The sequence below is a fragment of the Peromyscus eremicus genome, chromosome 11 (assembly GCF_949786415.1).
Source record: "Peromyscus eremicus chromosome 11, PerEre_H2_v1, whole genome shotgun sequence".
NCBI lineage: Eukaryota > Metazoa > Chordata > Mammalia > Rodentia > Cricetidae > Peromyscus > Peromyscus eremicus.
The window spans coordinates 9033435-9050822 of NC_081427.1; the positions used below are offsets into that span (position 1 = coordinate 9033435).

The 17388-nt window shown below is 41.2% G+C and overlaps 1 protein-coding gene across 1 annotated transcript in view; it reads right to left on the reverse strand.

Annotated features, from left to right (window-relative positions):
• Positions 1-17388, reverse strand: part of Ctnnd2 (catenin delta 2) — a 413610-nt gene that overhangs the window by 344444 nt on the left and 51778 nt on the right. The window contains exon 6 of the mRNA XM_059276731.1: positions 1995-2259. Coding sequence (XP_059132714.1) covers positions 1995-2259 — 265 coding nt within the window. The remainder of the gene's footprint in view (positions 1-1994; positions 2260-17388) is intronic.

Consider the following 17388-nt stretch of genomic DNA (forward strand, 5'->3'; position numbering starts at 1 on the left):
AAAGCACAGAAGCTAGAGTGCACACAGAGAAACATAAATTTAGTTTCTTATTAAGCCAAATTCCTTAATAGGAATGCTTAAAGCTTTTTTATTGCAGATATAATCTTATTCTCATGAGGTAGCTGATGCCTCTAATCTCTGCACATGGGACGCTGAGGCAGGAGGACCATGAGGTTGAGGCAAACTTGGAATAAATAGTGCATTAGGAGATGGCCATAATTATAGAGCAACACCGGCTTTGACTGAAAGTATATCTGAATAAAAGGGACAAAGTTGAGTAACTGTCTTTATCAGATTCATCTGTGGGCATGTCTGTGTGGGATTTGTCCAGATTACAAATTGATGCAGGAGGGCCTATCCCACTGTGGGTGGCACCATCCCTAGGCATGCGGTTCTGTACGGTGTAATGAAGCTACCCAAGCTCTAGCCTGTGAAGAAGGAGAGAGCCAGGAATCAGCCTTCTCCATGATTTCTGCTTCAAGTTCCTCCTAGACTTCCTGCCTTGACTCCCCCCATGATGTATTATGGCTAGAAAGCATAAGCAAATCAGCTCTTTCCTCCACAAGCTCTTTTTGGTCAGTGTTTTAACACAGCAGGAGCAGGGAGACTAGAACACATAATATCCAACATAACATGCGTGTATATCCTCAAGTTAAATATACAAAGTGAACGTCAAACAATGTCCAGTCTGATACAGTGTTTTATATGAGCATCTCTTCAGCTTTTGCTAATGTTTTATTTCCATATATTCTTGCTTTACTGTTAAGAATAACATATTTCCAAATAAAGGGTGATAAAAATAGTTTCTGAAGAATGTCCTAACCATGCATGCTTTAAAAATGAAAGGTGGGTTTCAGTTCAGAGACTTCTGACTGCTGTGAAAGCTTGAAAATCCAGAGACCAGCACTGAGCTCTGGGGCTGAGCTATACTTTCAACCTCCTGCAGGCAGAAGCGAGCCTTTAGTACAATTCAATGCTACAATGCAGACTGCACCAAACACAACACTTAGTGAGGGCCCTCCATGTGGGTTTCATTTGTATTGAGGCAGCTATCTGTAAGCACAGTACGAAATGATTCCATTCGCCTTTCATGTTTGAAGAAGCAATTTCTCTTTATAAGGGAAACCATGTAAATTCTCGATACAGTACCTAAGAAGCAGTATGCCCTTTCAGGGAAATGCCTGGAGATGAATTTCAAATGTATCATCACATTCAAGCCCAGCCCTAAAGAAATACGGGCATCTCCACCTATCTAGAGTGTTCACAAGGGCAGGTTACATATATGTCTGTGTATATGTATAGATACATTTATATGTGTGAGAGCATACACATCTGTACATGTGCACATGGGACTGCAGCATCTATATAAACTCACAAGGAGTCAATCCCAACTTCAGAAGCAGAGGACCATGACAACCCCAGCTGCCGCTGGAAACAAGAAGGTGAAAGAGAAATACACCTTATCGAATTGTATCTCCAACAATCCACAGCCAAGTTCTTACCAATCTCCAAACAACTAATTTCTGATTTCTCAAATTTGAGAATAATTTTTTTTTGGGGGGGGAATCTTCATATTCTGATAAACAGAAAGACAGAGGTTGGCAACAAATTCTTCTTCTCAGGTGGCAGGAGGACATGTGACACTGAAGGTCACATGAGACCTTTGCCCAGCTCCTGCCGCTGCTTCCACTTCACTGAAGACCCCTCTGGACCCAATCAGAGGGCTACACCCATAAGCAACCAAAGTTGTTCTTATAGTAGTTCTTTATGTGTTATTTCTGGGTGTTGATCCATAGGAGATATCAGGGGTCCATTCTACATGTCTACATTTCATATCACACAAACATTGTAAAACCCAAGAAAAGCCAACCTTTTCATCCTCAGCCAATAACAAGAAGGCAAAGGCAATGTCCTGTCACTGAGAGCGCCAAGAGAAGACCGGGTTATAAAACCTTTTTATACCTCTCAGAGTAAATAAATATGGTTTTACCCACCTGGGGTCTTTCTGAATGCTGTCAATGGATGGGGACCTGGCCAAGGTGCCTTCGGGTGGGAGGGCAGGGCCAGATTTGCTGTACGGAGAGTCAACGGAGGGGCAATACTGCAGCTGTCGGTAAGGGTCGGCATAGTTGGAGGCCGGGCCAGCGGCGTAGCTGGCCCTCTGGAAGGTGGCTGCGGCGGCGGCGGCGGCATTCTGCGGCCCGTGCTGGCTGCCTGTGCGCTGCAAGGGGACGGAGTCGACACCGGGGGAAGATGGGGCTAGGACAGGAAAGGAGGGACAGAGTAAAAAACTGAGGACCTGCTCGCAGAGACGGTTAACCAGGTCTAGGCAGGGGGGAGCATTACACACATAAAAAAAAAATAGGGGTTCGAAAGAATAAAACAAAATTAATCCGTCACAGATGACCCAACACAGTCCATGCTATCTAATCAAATGACAATTCACATGCTGTTTCAGAGGTAAGCCGAAAATACGGGGGGGGGGGGGGGGTGGGGGGGAAGCACACCTACAGGGGGTTCATTGCTAACCAACATCAAAGGGAACCAACATCAATACACATCCAACATGTGAACATTTTTCACAACTAAAACCTAGGCTGGATTGTGGCTCTGGCAGAAGGCCCTGGGTTTGATCTCCAGCACGAGTTAAAAAAAAAAATCTCAGAGGAAAATATTTAATAAGGAAGCACAGACAATTAGTTCTTTATTGTCCTAGTTGAGAACATTCAAGATGTGTTCAGATTAACATTATGTTAACTTTACTGAGTTTGTAATAAATTTAGCAGTAAGGCCATTTTCCAGAATAGAGGGAAGGGAAGCGAGAGTATATGCCTGGGGATGGATGCCAAGTGAAGAGGGCTCAGTATATGTAATTAGTACCGTAACATCCCATGCCTGGCTGTTCTGCTTTCTGTAAAGTAAATCCCTAAAGATTTCATGTCCCTTTTTCTCTGAAAAGCTTTTACAGGAACAAATGCACTTGGGATACAGTAGACCTGTCGGGGAAGGAAAAGGCCATCCCAGTAGCAAGGCAGAGTGAGGAGTTGACGTGGCTGTCCCCAAAGTCTTCACATCTTCTCAACATGTCTAGGCTGCTTTGAGAAGACTTCACACAAATTACTAAAATCAGTGTCAATGTTTCTAAACTGAATCTTGATTTTTGTTTCTTTTCTGAGGTCTTTTTAGATGATGCCAGGCCACTGTTTTTAATCTGTCTCTCAAAAATATTCACGTCTACTGTCAAATTGACATGTAAAATGGAAATAGCATCCTTCTTATGAGTGGGAGGTGACTAGTTATTTACTGTCCTAGCAACAATCACTATAAGGACATTTGCTTTGTGACATCTTAGATCAGTAGAGATGCTGAGTTACAGCAAATGTCTACATACTGGAACCTGTACCCCATGTGCACTATATTAGATTCCAATTTCAAGTCACACAGCACAATTTTGACTTCCTAGCAACTATTTCTTATAAATTATCATTTCATAAGGGCCATATGCCAAATGAAACATAAAGGTAATGATGGCACATCAAGGAAACAATTTGCTTAGAGTGTGTAAGGAATTCTCTCAAAACAATAAAAGCTGAAAGTAAACTGGAGGAGAGATTCCCCTGATGAGGTCAGAATTTGAACTTACGAGTTCAGGATTTTACTTTTCCAATTAACTTTCAATACTTTTATCATATGATGGGCAAAAAATTAGGAGAACAGGCTAATTGACACAATGAAAACTATTGAAATATTTATGAAAAATCTAAGAAAAAGTGCCTGTATTTCCTAAGAGGGATTTTAAAGATTGGTGGTACTGTGTTATACAGATTTTCTTTTTTTCGTTGTATTTGACTGCAAGTGTGCCTTCTCAGCCACCATAAAGAAATAAAGGTAATAAAAAAATTTAACATATCATGAACAATACACTTTATACAATAATCAAAGCAGTTTAAAACTTAGATAACAACACAGACACAAATAAAATCTCATTGTGCCCAAGAGTTGTGTTAAGCAGTCAGAAAATGAAGGGCAAAAGGAGAGACTCAGTGCGCTGCCTCATTTTCACAGAAGTACATTCTTCATTCAGGAAACCAAACATCAGTGTTTATTCTTGCTGAAAATTGTTTACAGGCAAAAATAAATTCTCTTCTAAAAATGTGTTTGCTGTTAATCCTGTGATTCACACAAGAAGGCACAAGTAGTAGAGACCAAGAAATAATATTAAAACTGAATGAAACCATTTTGGAGGCTGGGAAAAGATCAGATGGTAAAACGCTAGCCGTGGAAGTAGGAGAATCTGAGTTCAATCCCCAGCACCCACGAGACAAAACTGGACAAGGAGGTGGGTGTTTGCCATCCCCATGCTGGGAAGGTAGACAAAGGACCCCTGGGCTGCCCTGGTCAGCCAGTCTAGACTAATCTGGGAGCTCTAGACCTTGTCTCAAAGGAGAAGGACACATCAGCTTGTTTTCCATACTCTACATGCACCTTCTCACATACCAAACACACATGACTTCCTGCACACACATGAGCACGTACATATACACTCATATATCACACACCTACATCTTCAAAACATTTATTGACTAATGCTAGGATAGGAAAGATGAATGAAATGACTTTCTCCCACTCTGTCTAAATTAAAGCAGAAAAGGGAAGGGTTGAGGAAAAACACTGGTGAGCAGCAGACCCGAACTCGGGAAGAATGCCAGGGAACAAGCTCACAATGTGCAGTGGCATGAAGTTCTATCAAGGTAAAACCTAGACGTGTAAGGAAGGAGTGGTGGAGAAGGCTGAGTCGCTATTTGGTGTGGAGTTTTGCTTAGACTGATTTTATTATTTTGTGTATATGAATGTTTCGCCTGCATGTATGTCTGTGCACTACATGTGTGCCTGGTTCCTGCAGGAGGAACAAGGCTGTGAGGATGTGGGCTATAAAATTTTAGATGGATGAGCAACTTTCCAAAAGTTATTTTTTTAAAATCACAATAATTTTGACTTTGATGAATTTGCTCTTCAAAAGTATCATCCATTATCATGGGGGGGGGTGAAGAGAGGGAGAGATGGAGAGTTTGTGTGTGAATATGTTTACATGTACATATGCATGCATGTATGCAGATACAGCCTGGGGAGGTGAGCATGTGTTAATTGACATGCATGAGAAGGCCAGAGGTCACCCTTCAGTGTCTTCCTTCAGGAAGGATCACTTTCGCTTTCCATTTTTTGACAGGGATCACTCACAGGATGTAGGGATCATTGATTCAGCTAGGTTGTCTGGTTACTAAGCTTCTGGGATCCCTCTTTCTCAGACTCCCTAGTGCTCAGACAGCAGATAGACAACTCCACAACTAGCTTTTTTCCATGGGGAATGATCAAGCTGGACAGCAAGCATTTTACCTGCTGAGCTACCCGGTCAGATCTTGATAAATACTTAAATCTCTGTGTAGGTCCCAGTGAGAAAGGCAGTTTTTGAGAATTTCAAGACAGAAAATCACGGTTCAAATTTATGCTGTTAAATTAAAATGCCCCAGCCATGAGAATAAAGTATCTACCATACAAAGAGGGCAACAACAGCTCAGTAAAGTAAAGAACAGACCCTGTGACCACGGAGAACAAAATATGTAAGAAGCCATGGGCCCATCAATGCAAAGAAGGAATTCCTTATATTTAGGGTAAAGCTATCCCATGGGATCATGGAATCACAGTTTGTTTTAGGTATCTGGTACACAGAAAACATTGCATGAATGGGTAGTTAGGGTAGCATTAGAAAGACTGAAACTGATTAAGGATAGCGATGGCCATCTCTATCCTTAGCACTCAGAAGGCTGAGGCAGGAGGATTGTGAGTTCAAGCCCACACTGATCTACTCTGGGAAGACATTCTGGGCTACATGGCAAAAACCTTGATTTAGAAAAATATCAATGTCACAACTGCTATTTTATAGGGTTGTATGGACGACAGTGAGGAAGGCACTGTAAGAGTCGGGGCTCACTACAGCCCTCCGACTTGCTGAGCTCTTTAGCTCTTGGTATATCTTATACAAATCCAGCCTGTTAACATGGATAAACAACTGCCATTTTTCTATGAGAAGTCTTTCATTTAATACACCTTCCCCTTAATCTCTGCCACTGAACGTTTTTCTCCTGTATGAGTTCCAGAGCTCCACTGACCTTGCAGCTTACTCCACCCAACCAAATGTCCTCCTGGCAAACATTTGGCGGGGCTGGTGCTTCATCAGCTCCGCAAACGTGTTCCTTTCCTCTCACCTCCTCTGTAAACAGTCCCTTCTCTTCCCACGAGCTCTTAGAACTCAATGGACGGTGCCGCTAGCCTCCCCGGGGAGATCTAATAAGTGGCCTCTTCTGCAGTGGAGTTGACACTTTGACAGACACCCATGCCGTTGCTGAAATTATGTTTGTTTTCTGAAAGCTACACAAATAAAACCTTAGTTTGTCAAGGCAAAACAGAGAGATGCCTTGTGTGCTATATTTGGAAGAGGGACAATGTATCCTTGTTAATAAAGCCAAGCACTGCTTTTATGAATGATGGTTACAAGCATTGTTTACTGAAAAGGGAAAAACAAGACGAGAATAAAATCCAGGAATCTGGCACACGATGAGAAATCGTTGTGAGGAACAGTAAGTGGAGTCCAACAAAGAGTAAGGAAAGCAATATTCTTTTTGTATATTTTTTTACTCTTCATTTTATATATTTATCTATTTTTCATTTTCTTTTACATGTATAGGTGTTTTGACTCCATACATGTCTGTGCCAGTGGGTGCTTGGTGTCTGCAGAGACCAGAAGAGGACCTCAGACCCCCTGGAACTGGAGTCACAAATGTTTGCAAGCCACAATGTAAGTGCAGGTAAGTGAACTGAGGACCCTGAATGAGCATCCCATGTTCTTAGCTGCCGAGCTATTTCTCCAGCCTCGTGTGAAGGGACTGTGGCTAGCTCCACTGTGGTGAGCGTGGCTCTGGAAGGCCTGGCCCTTCTCTCCCATTCCCTCTGCCTTGCTAAAAACCATTAGATTACATTCTTAAAGGTAGCCTCCTTATTTGGCCATTTCCTCCTCCTGAGGCTGATGACCAAGGTCCAGCTATGAAAGTATTGAAGTCCAGCAATCTAAAGCCCACATAAACTGTCATTTTTCCTATGTGTCACACATGTCTCCTCTCTATCCAGAGGCAGTACTCTGTCCCTCTATGAAACAAATACCCTGCCCCCTTTCCCTTGTCTCCTACCCCATCTCCCTTGTCCTATCTCCTGCCTTTCTCTCTTATTCCCTGCCCTCTGTCCCCCTGGGGCAAATAAATCTCCTTTGTGGTGAAAGCTTGGTCTTGGGGTCCTGAGCTGATACTTTTCCTTTCATCGTGTTTCTATATATATTTGTATATACAGATAAATATGAAAACACAGCATGTATTTACATGCATTGTTTAGATAATTTAATATAGAATAAATATATATGAAGGTAATTAAGGAATACTGCCTCTAATCAGACGAGTGATAGTAGGGCCAAGAGCTCTCAAGCCCATTATTTCAGGAATAAAAACTTTTTGGCCCTCAATCTGGCATGCTCTCAGCAAAGTTGAACTATAAGTGTCTTCCAAGTTCCTGCACTTAACACAATCTGAACTGGGCTATAGTCAATGGATAGCTATTCAAGAATAAATACAACATGGTATTATAGCTTCAGATGTCATTATTGTTTTTGAAAGAAGTATTTTCAACATGGTTACACTCCTGGTGGAATTCTTATCACTAACGTTCAGGATGTTTTCACTGCTTTTACTGGAAACAAAGGATAAATGTCCCCAAAATGTGAAATTGGATGTAGGAATGCCACAGACATGGTCATTATGGATGAATATAACACAGGTATGAAGAGAAAAAGGGACAAAATTCTATTTTAAGCAGTGACCAGTTTTGTTCTTTTTATACAGCAGAGAGAATTACAAACACTATTTTAGGCATTTCTATGTATTTTAGACATTTTATATGTTTGAATGTTTTGTCTGCATGTATAGCTGTGCATCACATGTATGACTGGTACCCAGAGGAAGTGGTGAATCCCCTGGAACTTGAGTTACAGATGGCTGTGAGCTGCTAGGTGGGTGCTGGAAATCAAACCTAGGTCCTCTACAAGAGCAGCAAGTACTCTTAACCACTGAACCATCTCTCCAAGTCCAGGTCTAAGAATTCTTAAGAAGTTTTTTTTTTTTTTAACCAGGTACTTAAAATATGGATTAATGGAAAAAATAATTACTAGGATCTTTTTCAATATTTAGGAATGGCCACTCTTGATAAACAGTCCAGGTACAGCTATATACAGTAGAATTTGGTAAGTTTGTAGAATTTATTCTAAAAATTAAAATATGAACAAGTCAATGGACACATTGGAAATTTAATGAATCCATACTTAGCCTTACATATATATTTTTCCATATAATTTTATTTGCATGTTTCATGCTATACATTTTTATTTCTTCTCATGTACAGAGTATGTGCTGGAGCTACTGATGGATGATAACATAGCCATGTGTTATGTCTCCCTGACTAGAAATGAGGAAAGAATAATAACAATACTATCCTCATGCAGAGTTTCCTTTTGTGCAGATACCATGTGAAGAGCCAACACATACTGCCACATTTAGAGTTAATAACAACCTGTGTGGATGCTAACATTTCTCGATGCTACCTTTTCATTTCACAGCAGAGAAGATGGTAGAGAGACAATAGGTAGAATGTGGAACAAATCCCAGGCTGACTGACCCTTCTCTGCTTGTTTAATCCCATATGATCTCCTGGACACTAGATATTAGAATATGTCCAGAAAATATAGCCCATGTGCTTTGAAAGATAATGTATTTTGCAGAAACTCCAAAGAAAATTAAAATGCAAGGTGATATATATCATATCTAAATAAATCTTTATGATTTTCTTATTATCTGCTCTACTTAAATATTCATCAGTATCTGTTCCCTTTGAAAGAACTGTGCTAAAATTGCTTTCAAGTGAAAACTGAATGGGCCTGGATGAATATTTTGCATGGTATTTTCCACGAAGATGAAAATGGCATAGTTGAATGGGAAAATGTTAACATATCCATGGTGGAGTCATTTCTATTACCTAGGGTGACATAAGGGGGCTGAGCAAACCTAATAAAAGATAAGAGGGAGAAAGCAGGGAGAGAGACTGTAGAGAGAACATGAGCAGATATCCTGGTTGCCCATCTCTAGAAAGTTAGAGACAGCCATTCATTAATTGGCTTTATTGGAGGCTCATACATGGAGACAGAGCTGCTTGTGAAAACTGGATGGTTGCAGAACAGAATTAAGACGCTCCTCTATCTTAAGTATTAAATGACTTTCCGTCAAGTATGTTCTCATGATTTAGAGGCATATTATCCTCTATATGCACACAAATGTCTATCTGGTGAACAAGAAGTTAAAGAAGAAATACTGTGGAAAGCTAACTATCCAAGCAAAGTTTCTTAGCTAGCTGAGAACCTGAGTCAAGGACATAGCCTGAGATCTGGTAGACTTGGGGCTACAGCTGCTGTGATCATTTTTTATTGTACAAAATAAACATTTCTACCTGAAATGTATGCTGTGCTCTGATCTTGATCAATTCACTTATCTACAAATCTGAAACACGGCCAAGCACTGGAATGGCCGTACAAATAAATTCTAGAGCTTTCTAACCATTTGAATTGATAGACAATGTCTAGAACAGAGGGCACAAGCTGCTAACCTGTAATTATGGGTCCACAGAGGTATATCTTCTGCTGACATCTTAATTGTTCTTAAGTTCCAACCTCTGGTGCTGTTAAGCTCTTATGTGAAAATTATAAATGGTATCATATTCACTGCTCAGTTGACACATCATCTTTGGCTTCGACTATTTTCAGCACTGCTCTGTCTACTGATGTGATGTAAGTAAGAAGAGAGCTATGTTCATGGAATTATCATGGATCTTCAAGGACAAGGCTAACTTTGTCACCTGCCGGTATGGAACTCTTTCCCTTTCATCTCACTGCCCACATTGACAGGTCCTCAGAGAAGGGAAGAGTTCCCATGTTTGGTGATGAGACACTCTCTGGCAGCCTAGTTGACTAAGAGCCACTGCTGATTTAGAAAGTCATCCTTGCTTCTTTTAGGTTGCTGCATTCCTGGACTACTATGCTGATTTCTGCCTATTACTGCTGTCTTCAGGCAAGGAGACAGATAGACTTTCTTCAAATATCTCTACTTATGACACATCCGGGACCAATGAGGCTTCCAAGGTCATCCTTAGAGCCTGCATCATTCTGCTAGGTTGGGTTGGAAGAAAGAGAGGGCAGGCTCTGCCCTGCAGTGGCCTGGTGTGCCTGGGCAAGGCGGTGTCTGGAGCTGAGTCTTCAATAGGGAGGGAGTGGTGGAGACCATGTCCTCTGGTATGGCTTTAATGGATTGTGCATCTGCTTAGCTTTGTAGAGTCAAAATAATTCCTATGTGAAAAGTGCACTGTTTGTGTGTTTTACCATCCACAAGCCCATAGTGAAGAGAGAGACTTAGGCTTTTTGTTTTGTTTTGGTTTGTTTTTCGAGACGAGTTTTCTCTGTGTAGTTTTGGTGCCTGTCCTGGATCTTGCTCTGTAGACCAGGCTGGCCTTGAACTCACAGAGATCCACGACTTAGGTTTCTTGATGGTCTGGCATGAACCTAAATATTTCTTATATTTTTGGTTGTGAGCCTAGCCTTTAACGGCTGAGCCATCTCTCCAGCCCATAACCTAAATATTTCTAACACATGTTCATGGGGTCAATTGCATGAGGGTTAGGTAGCCCACGCACAGCTCAGAAGTCCATAGGACTTTCTGAATATACAAAAGTAGAAAGGTGGCAATGTCTAAGCTGGCATCTGAGACTCGGTCCCCATATAAAAGTAACAGACATGGGTGGTTTATATCTGGAAGCCGAGAAGGAAGGAAAGAGAGAAAGGAGGTTGGAAAGAAAAGTGATAGTGATGAGTGAGCACATGGAGAAACTCCTGGGACATTCCTTGTGATGGAAAAGTTTGTAGAGCCTCAGCACACTTCTCCTTTAACATCTACAGGCATTATTTTTGTTTTTGTTCGTTTGTCTTGTCCAGTGATCTTTCTACAAATCTCTCTGCTCAAGAATGGCTTATTATTCAGGATAGCTGTAGTCAGGCACCAAGGTGGCCCAGAGTTAAGCTTAGTATGTAAGAGGGAAGGACAGGGAGACAGTTGCCATGGAGTTAGTACAATGCTTAGGAGACTAAGCTAGCTGAAAACAGATCCATGGCACTGACCTTTCAGGCAGTCTTTGTTAGTCAATTTCTTCTATGTTTAGGAAACTACATAAGATGAAATGTGCTCAAAGACAAGCCACTGTGTCCAGTAAACAGTAGATCTTAGCAGATTCTTAATAACAGATCATCCAAAGCCATGAAGCTCCATGGGAAACAAGTGAATCTGTTTTGCTTTCCAATGGTATTTGTGAACATGGGGCCAAACAAGTGCAGGGTCTAGGACAAGATAGCCTAGACATGTCACTTCAAAGAGTGGCTGCAAACAACCTCTGTGACTTTGGACGCAACACCTCCATGTCTGCTTTATGATGTACAGAATGAGCATCGAAGTGGACCCCAGCCACAGGATTAGTAAATATATTAAATGCACTAAAGACTGTCCCTGAGAGTATCTGTGTGCTCCTTGCTTTTGTTCTTAAGACCTCACCCTCGGTTCTGAGCACTCACTACTCATTCCCTAATCCTTGATGCGCATTTCCCTCCTCTTTGTTTCCAAGAGTGGGTGCAGTGAGAGAGAGAGAGAGAGAGAGAGAGAGAGAGAGAGAGAGAGAGAGAGAGGAGAGATCAGCTTTCTGTTCTGCTGCAGTATTGTCTGAATTGTTTGGGGGACAGAACTGAATGAGCTACAGCTGGTTGGTTCCCCGTCACTGAAAGGCAGGAAGATAAGGCTGCTTGCTCATGTCACATCAGCCATCAATCTGAGCTAAGAACGGTGAACGGGGTACCTCAAACCTAAGGGCCTCATTAGAATGTGACCCCTTCTCTTGGGGGTAAGGGTATTTATTTTTGCCCTGGAAATGACTTAACTCAGTTTCAGTGGTCTGCAGTCACAGAGTGTGTACAACACCGGGGATGTGAATAAAATGACCACAGATACAAAGAAGCAATCCTAGAGTATTTCCTTATAGCTATTTTGTAATTATTTTTAGCCTTTAAATTTTTTAATAGTTTCCATTTTTAGGTATATGTTATACTAGATACAATTTAGTATTATTTTACATGCCTCTTATATATGAATAAAATGTGTGTGTGTGTGTGTGTGTGTGTGTGTGTGTGTGTGTACTAAAGGCATCATCTTAAACATTCAATCTGTAAAGGAGTGGGTCCTGGGTTTAGGAAAGTGTGAGGGCATGAAGCAGGCCAGATGCAGGCACAAGGCCTCCTGAGCAGGGCAGGTTGGGAGCTTGTGTCTTGAGGCTTGTGGCTTCACACAGGAAAATATTATTTTAAGGTGTGTTACTTTTGTTTATGTTGCATTTGTTTAACTCTGTGAAGCTGTGTTACTGTGCCTGCCTAAAACACCTGATGGTCTGATAAAGAACTGAATGGCCAATAGCGAGGCAGGAGAGAAGATGGGCAGCGGGACTGGTAGGCAGAGAGGATATATAGAAGGAGAAATCTGGGCTAGGAGAGCTAGGAGCCAGAGAAGGAGGAGGACTCCAGGGGCCAGCCACTCAGCTACACAGCAAGCCACAGAGTAAGTTATGGACATAAGAGAACGGGAAAAGCCCAGAGGCCAAAGGTAGTTGGGATAATTTAAAGTTAAGGAAAAGCTGGCTAGAAACTAAACCAAGCTAAGGCTGGGCCTTTATAATTAAGAATAAGCCTTCATGTGTGATTTATTTGGGAGCTGGGTGGCAGCTCCACGCCCCCACAAAGAGTCAAAAAACAATCAACACCACTCTGGTGCCCAACTTGGGCCTAGTATATCCATCTAGAGCCTGAGAAAGCTGAACAACAAAAAAGGGGATAAGGCTCCTTTAAAGAGTTTCAGCCGGACAGTTTCTGCAGGTCACTGAGCCCTTGAGCAGCCAGTACATTAAGTAGGATTAAAAACTAAGTAAAAAACGCTGGCTGCAGAGCAAGCATTGGCATTCTAGAGCTTTCGAAAGGTTGAATGCAGTTCCTGGTCAAACAAACCTCCAACCTGCAGTGAGTTTCATGCTTGGTTTTCATGACCTGGGAAGCAGGCTGAGCTATCCGAGAGTCATGTGCACGGAGAATCCAGGTGTACCTCATCAGTTTAAAAGTTTGCTTGTGCAGTCAAAAAAAGTCTAAAAGATATACAGTAAAAGAGATCCAGACGGAAAAACCTCTAAACAGGTTCCAGTGTGTTTTACAATGTGCGTAGGCTTAAGAAAGAAAGAAAAAGGGTGTGGACAGTCATAGAAAGAAATAGTTTAAAAATAATAAAGTCTTTAAAGAGAGAAGTACAATAATAAAAAAATAAGCCACGTAGACATGGGAGATACATGGGGAGTTTGGGTCCGGTATGTTGTGTTGATTTTGAATTTTTTGAATAGTCGTAAGCAAACAATAGCTGCTAAGAGACATGGGATTGAAAGAGAGACTGTTGAAATAAATCAGTCAATATATGTTAGGAATGTCTTAACTTTTGAAAAGTCAAAAATATATTTGTCAAATGGAAATCAAAAATGCTTTGGAGTTTAGTTCCCACAGGAGATGAGAAGCTATGGATTTCTTCAGGGTTAGGATGGATCAGGTTTGATCAGGCAAGACTTCCTGAAAGTTGACAGGTGATGTCTATCAGCAAAAGTTACTGCTGGTCTTCCCAGGACTTGGTCATTATCTCAAAATTTCCTCTCTGGGACCCTAAAGATACTTCATTCATAGACAGTAAGAGGAAGTATGGAGAAAACTATGCCCACATTCCCAAGAGGTGGAGGGTGTGAGTGGTTTTTGGTTATTTGGTGGGTTATGGATGTTCGTTTTCATTTAGGGCAATATAGTATATTGATATAAATTTAAAGTTATTTTTGTTATACTGTATATATGTTTCTACTCTTTCTTAAAGAACTTTGTATATTGATAAAAAGTTAAGTTTTGTTACAACATATTGTATGTATGTTTCTATTCTCATTTAAGGTATTGTAGCTATGCAGTTCATTTAAAAATGTAAGGTAAAGTTCTAGATTTTGAAAGCTATTATTATAAACTATATAGAATAATCTGGAAACCTAGGTTAGTGGTTATTTATAATAATCAAATTTGTAGATACATTAGGTATACTTTGCAGATCATATAGAGATATATTCTAGATAGACAGTCTTTAAACTTTTCAAAAACCTACAGAATATGACATTTAAAATGTTTGTTAACTTAGGATTTTTCATGACAATGAGACACATCTGCTCCTGGCAGCACCAATTTACTTCAGAGAAGACGATGGGCACTGAAGAAACTCCTTATGGAGTTTGCTTTCACTGTGGCAAGGTTAGTCACTGGGCAAAGAACCTGCTCTTGCCTTTGACTGCTGACAATGTGCTGTGCAGACGAGTCATGCAGGACACACAGGAAAAAGACTGTTGAACTTTGCTAAAACAAGGCAGGACAGTCCTTCAAAATTCCTCCTTCACCGAAGAGTCTGTCAGATATTCCGCAGGACACAGAGGAAAGTGATGGATGAACTTTGTGAAAGCAAGGCAGGGCAGTCCAAAATTCCTGCTTCATAGAGAAGTCTGCCAGATACTCTAGGCCTATAGGCTGGAGATGGATCCCCAACACTGCAGAGGGACTTTGGTTGACTGTCTAGGCAGCCAGATGTCTCTGTAGTTTGGTAATATTACATCCTTCTGGGTCTTTGATGGAGTTGAAGACTAAATAGTTACAGTTGCAGTTTTCCTTAGTTATGATAGAAAGTAAAACAGGTATAAAATTTTGGATTCATTAAGATAGGGTAGATAATGTATTATTTTCTCTTAATATGGTAACTACAAATGGACAGAATATTGTGAATGTAATCCTTACTTGATAATTGTGATTGTATATAGTCTTACTATGTTAAAGTTAAAAACTTTCATTTTTATTTAGACAAAAAGGGGGAGAGCTAGTAGATTATTTTAAGGTGTATTACTTTTGCTTATGTTGCATTTGTTTTATTCTGTGAAGCTGTTACTATGCCTAAATAAAACACCTGGTGGTCTAATAAAGAACTGAAAGTCCAATAGCAAGGCAGGAGAGAGGATAGGTGGGGCTGACAGAGAGAATATATAGAAGGAGAAATCTGGGAGGAGAAATCTAGGAACCAGAAAAGGAGGAGGTCTCCAGGGCGCAGCCACCCAGCTACACAGCAGGCACGGAGTAAGAGGAGTAAGAGTAAGATTTACAGAAGTAAGAGAACGGGAAAAGTCCAGAGGCAAAAGGTAGACAGGATAATTTAAAGTTAAGAAAAGCTGACTAGAAACTAAGCCAAGCTAAGGCCGGGCATTCATAATTAAGAATAAGCCTCCATGTATGGTTTATTTGGGAGCTGGGTGACAGGCCCCCCAAAAAGAGCCCCCCCGCAAAAAAAACCAGACAAACAACAGCTTCACTTCCTCTATCTCGTTCCTATGTGCCTTTAGCAATGATCACAGCACTGTGTGAGTCATCACACTTGCTCAAAACTATGTCAAGTTCCACTGTGCCAGCTGGCGTACGGTGTCAAACCTCTGACTCCCACATCCTGCCAGGTCTCTGTCATGGTTGTTATTACAATAGACTCTCTGAAGCATTTTCAGGAGACTGTTGGTTGCCCTCTAAAAAAAGGAGAAAAGCATAGCATTCCTTTGCTCAAGATGTTTCTCTGCCGGGCAGTGGTGGTGCACATCTTTAATCCCAGCACTCGGGAGGCAGAGGCAGGTGGATCTCTGTGAGTTCGAGGCCAGCTTGGGCTGCAAGGTGAGTTCCAGGAAAGGTGCAAAGCTACACAGAAAAACCCTGTCTCAGGAAAAAAAAAATGTTTCTCCATTGGTACCAGGGAATAGGCTTGTAAACTTTCTGCAAAAGGCCAGGTTCTATGAACTGTACAGTGTCTGTCACAGCCTCATACTGCTCCCTCCGCAGGCTGAAAGCAGCTGTAGGGGACACTTAAAGGTAAGGGTGAAGGTGTGATCCAAAGCTTTAACTCCTGGATACTAAAATTTAAATTTCCTGTCACTGCCATGTATCAGAAAACATTATTCACCCATTAATTTCTTTCCTCCAGTCATTTAAACACCCAATAATGAGTCTTAGCTCTTGTTTGCTATTGAAACAAGTAGCAAATTGGAACTGGCCTATGGGCCACTGTCTGCCTATCACTGGATTAGACTTTCTAAGCCTTAGAGACTAGAACAGAGTGTGATCCAAATGAGGCTCACGGGTTTGCATGCTTGGTTACCAGTTGGTGGTGTCTGGGAGGTTATGGGATCTTTAGGATGTGCAGCCTTGCTGGAGACAGTGTGTCAAGTGTGTGGGCTTTGAGAGTTTATAGCTGTACCTTACTTCCTGCTCTTGCTCTCTACTTCCTGTGTGTGGAAATGCTGTCAGCCAGCTTCCTGCCACCAGGCCTGCCTCCCCTGTCATGGTGGGCTGTGTCCCTTCTGCAAATAGAAGCTGAATTCTTTTCTAAGTTGTTTTTTTGGGGGGCGGGGAAGCTGGGTATTCCATCACAATAATAAAAAAGTAGCTGATAGAAATAGCTTTCTTTATTTAAGTGTGAACATTTTCTACAGCTTGGAATGTGAACTAAGTGCATGGCAGTTTTTTATTGTAGCTAATTTTTGACTTATCCTTCAGAAGTTTACTAACAAAATACAATCCTAAAGGCATATATACAACAGAGACTCAATAAACTTCTTCTGTTGTCTGTTTTCATTCAAATTAGGTGTCTAATGTCACTGAGATTGTCACCCCTTTTTTCACAAGGAAATAAAATTATCCTAATTGATAATTGGCAAAAAAATAAATAAATATTCAAGTGGCCCAACTCCAGACAGCAGCAGCTATAACCGGCTGAGTGTGAACGGTCTGACAAGGATAAATCAGTGTCCTTTCTTATCTAAGTCTAAATACATATTATTAATATTGAGTGGCATTCACGGTGTCACAGGGAGTACATTGAGCCTTTCCTCTTTCAATGCAGTGGAACACTGAGATGTAAATATCCATAATCAGCGACGACAGCAGCTTCCCTTAACTTCAAAACATGTAATTCAGCATCACATGTAATCTAACAAAGTCACTGCACTGTACTTAGTGGTCACTAGAAGCCACAATTCTCTGAGGTTCCAGAGATCCCAGCTTAGCTCTGG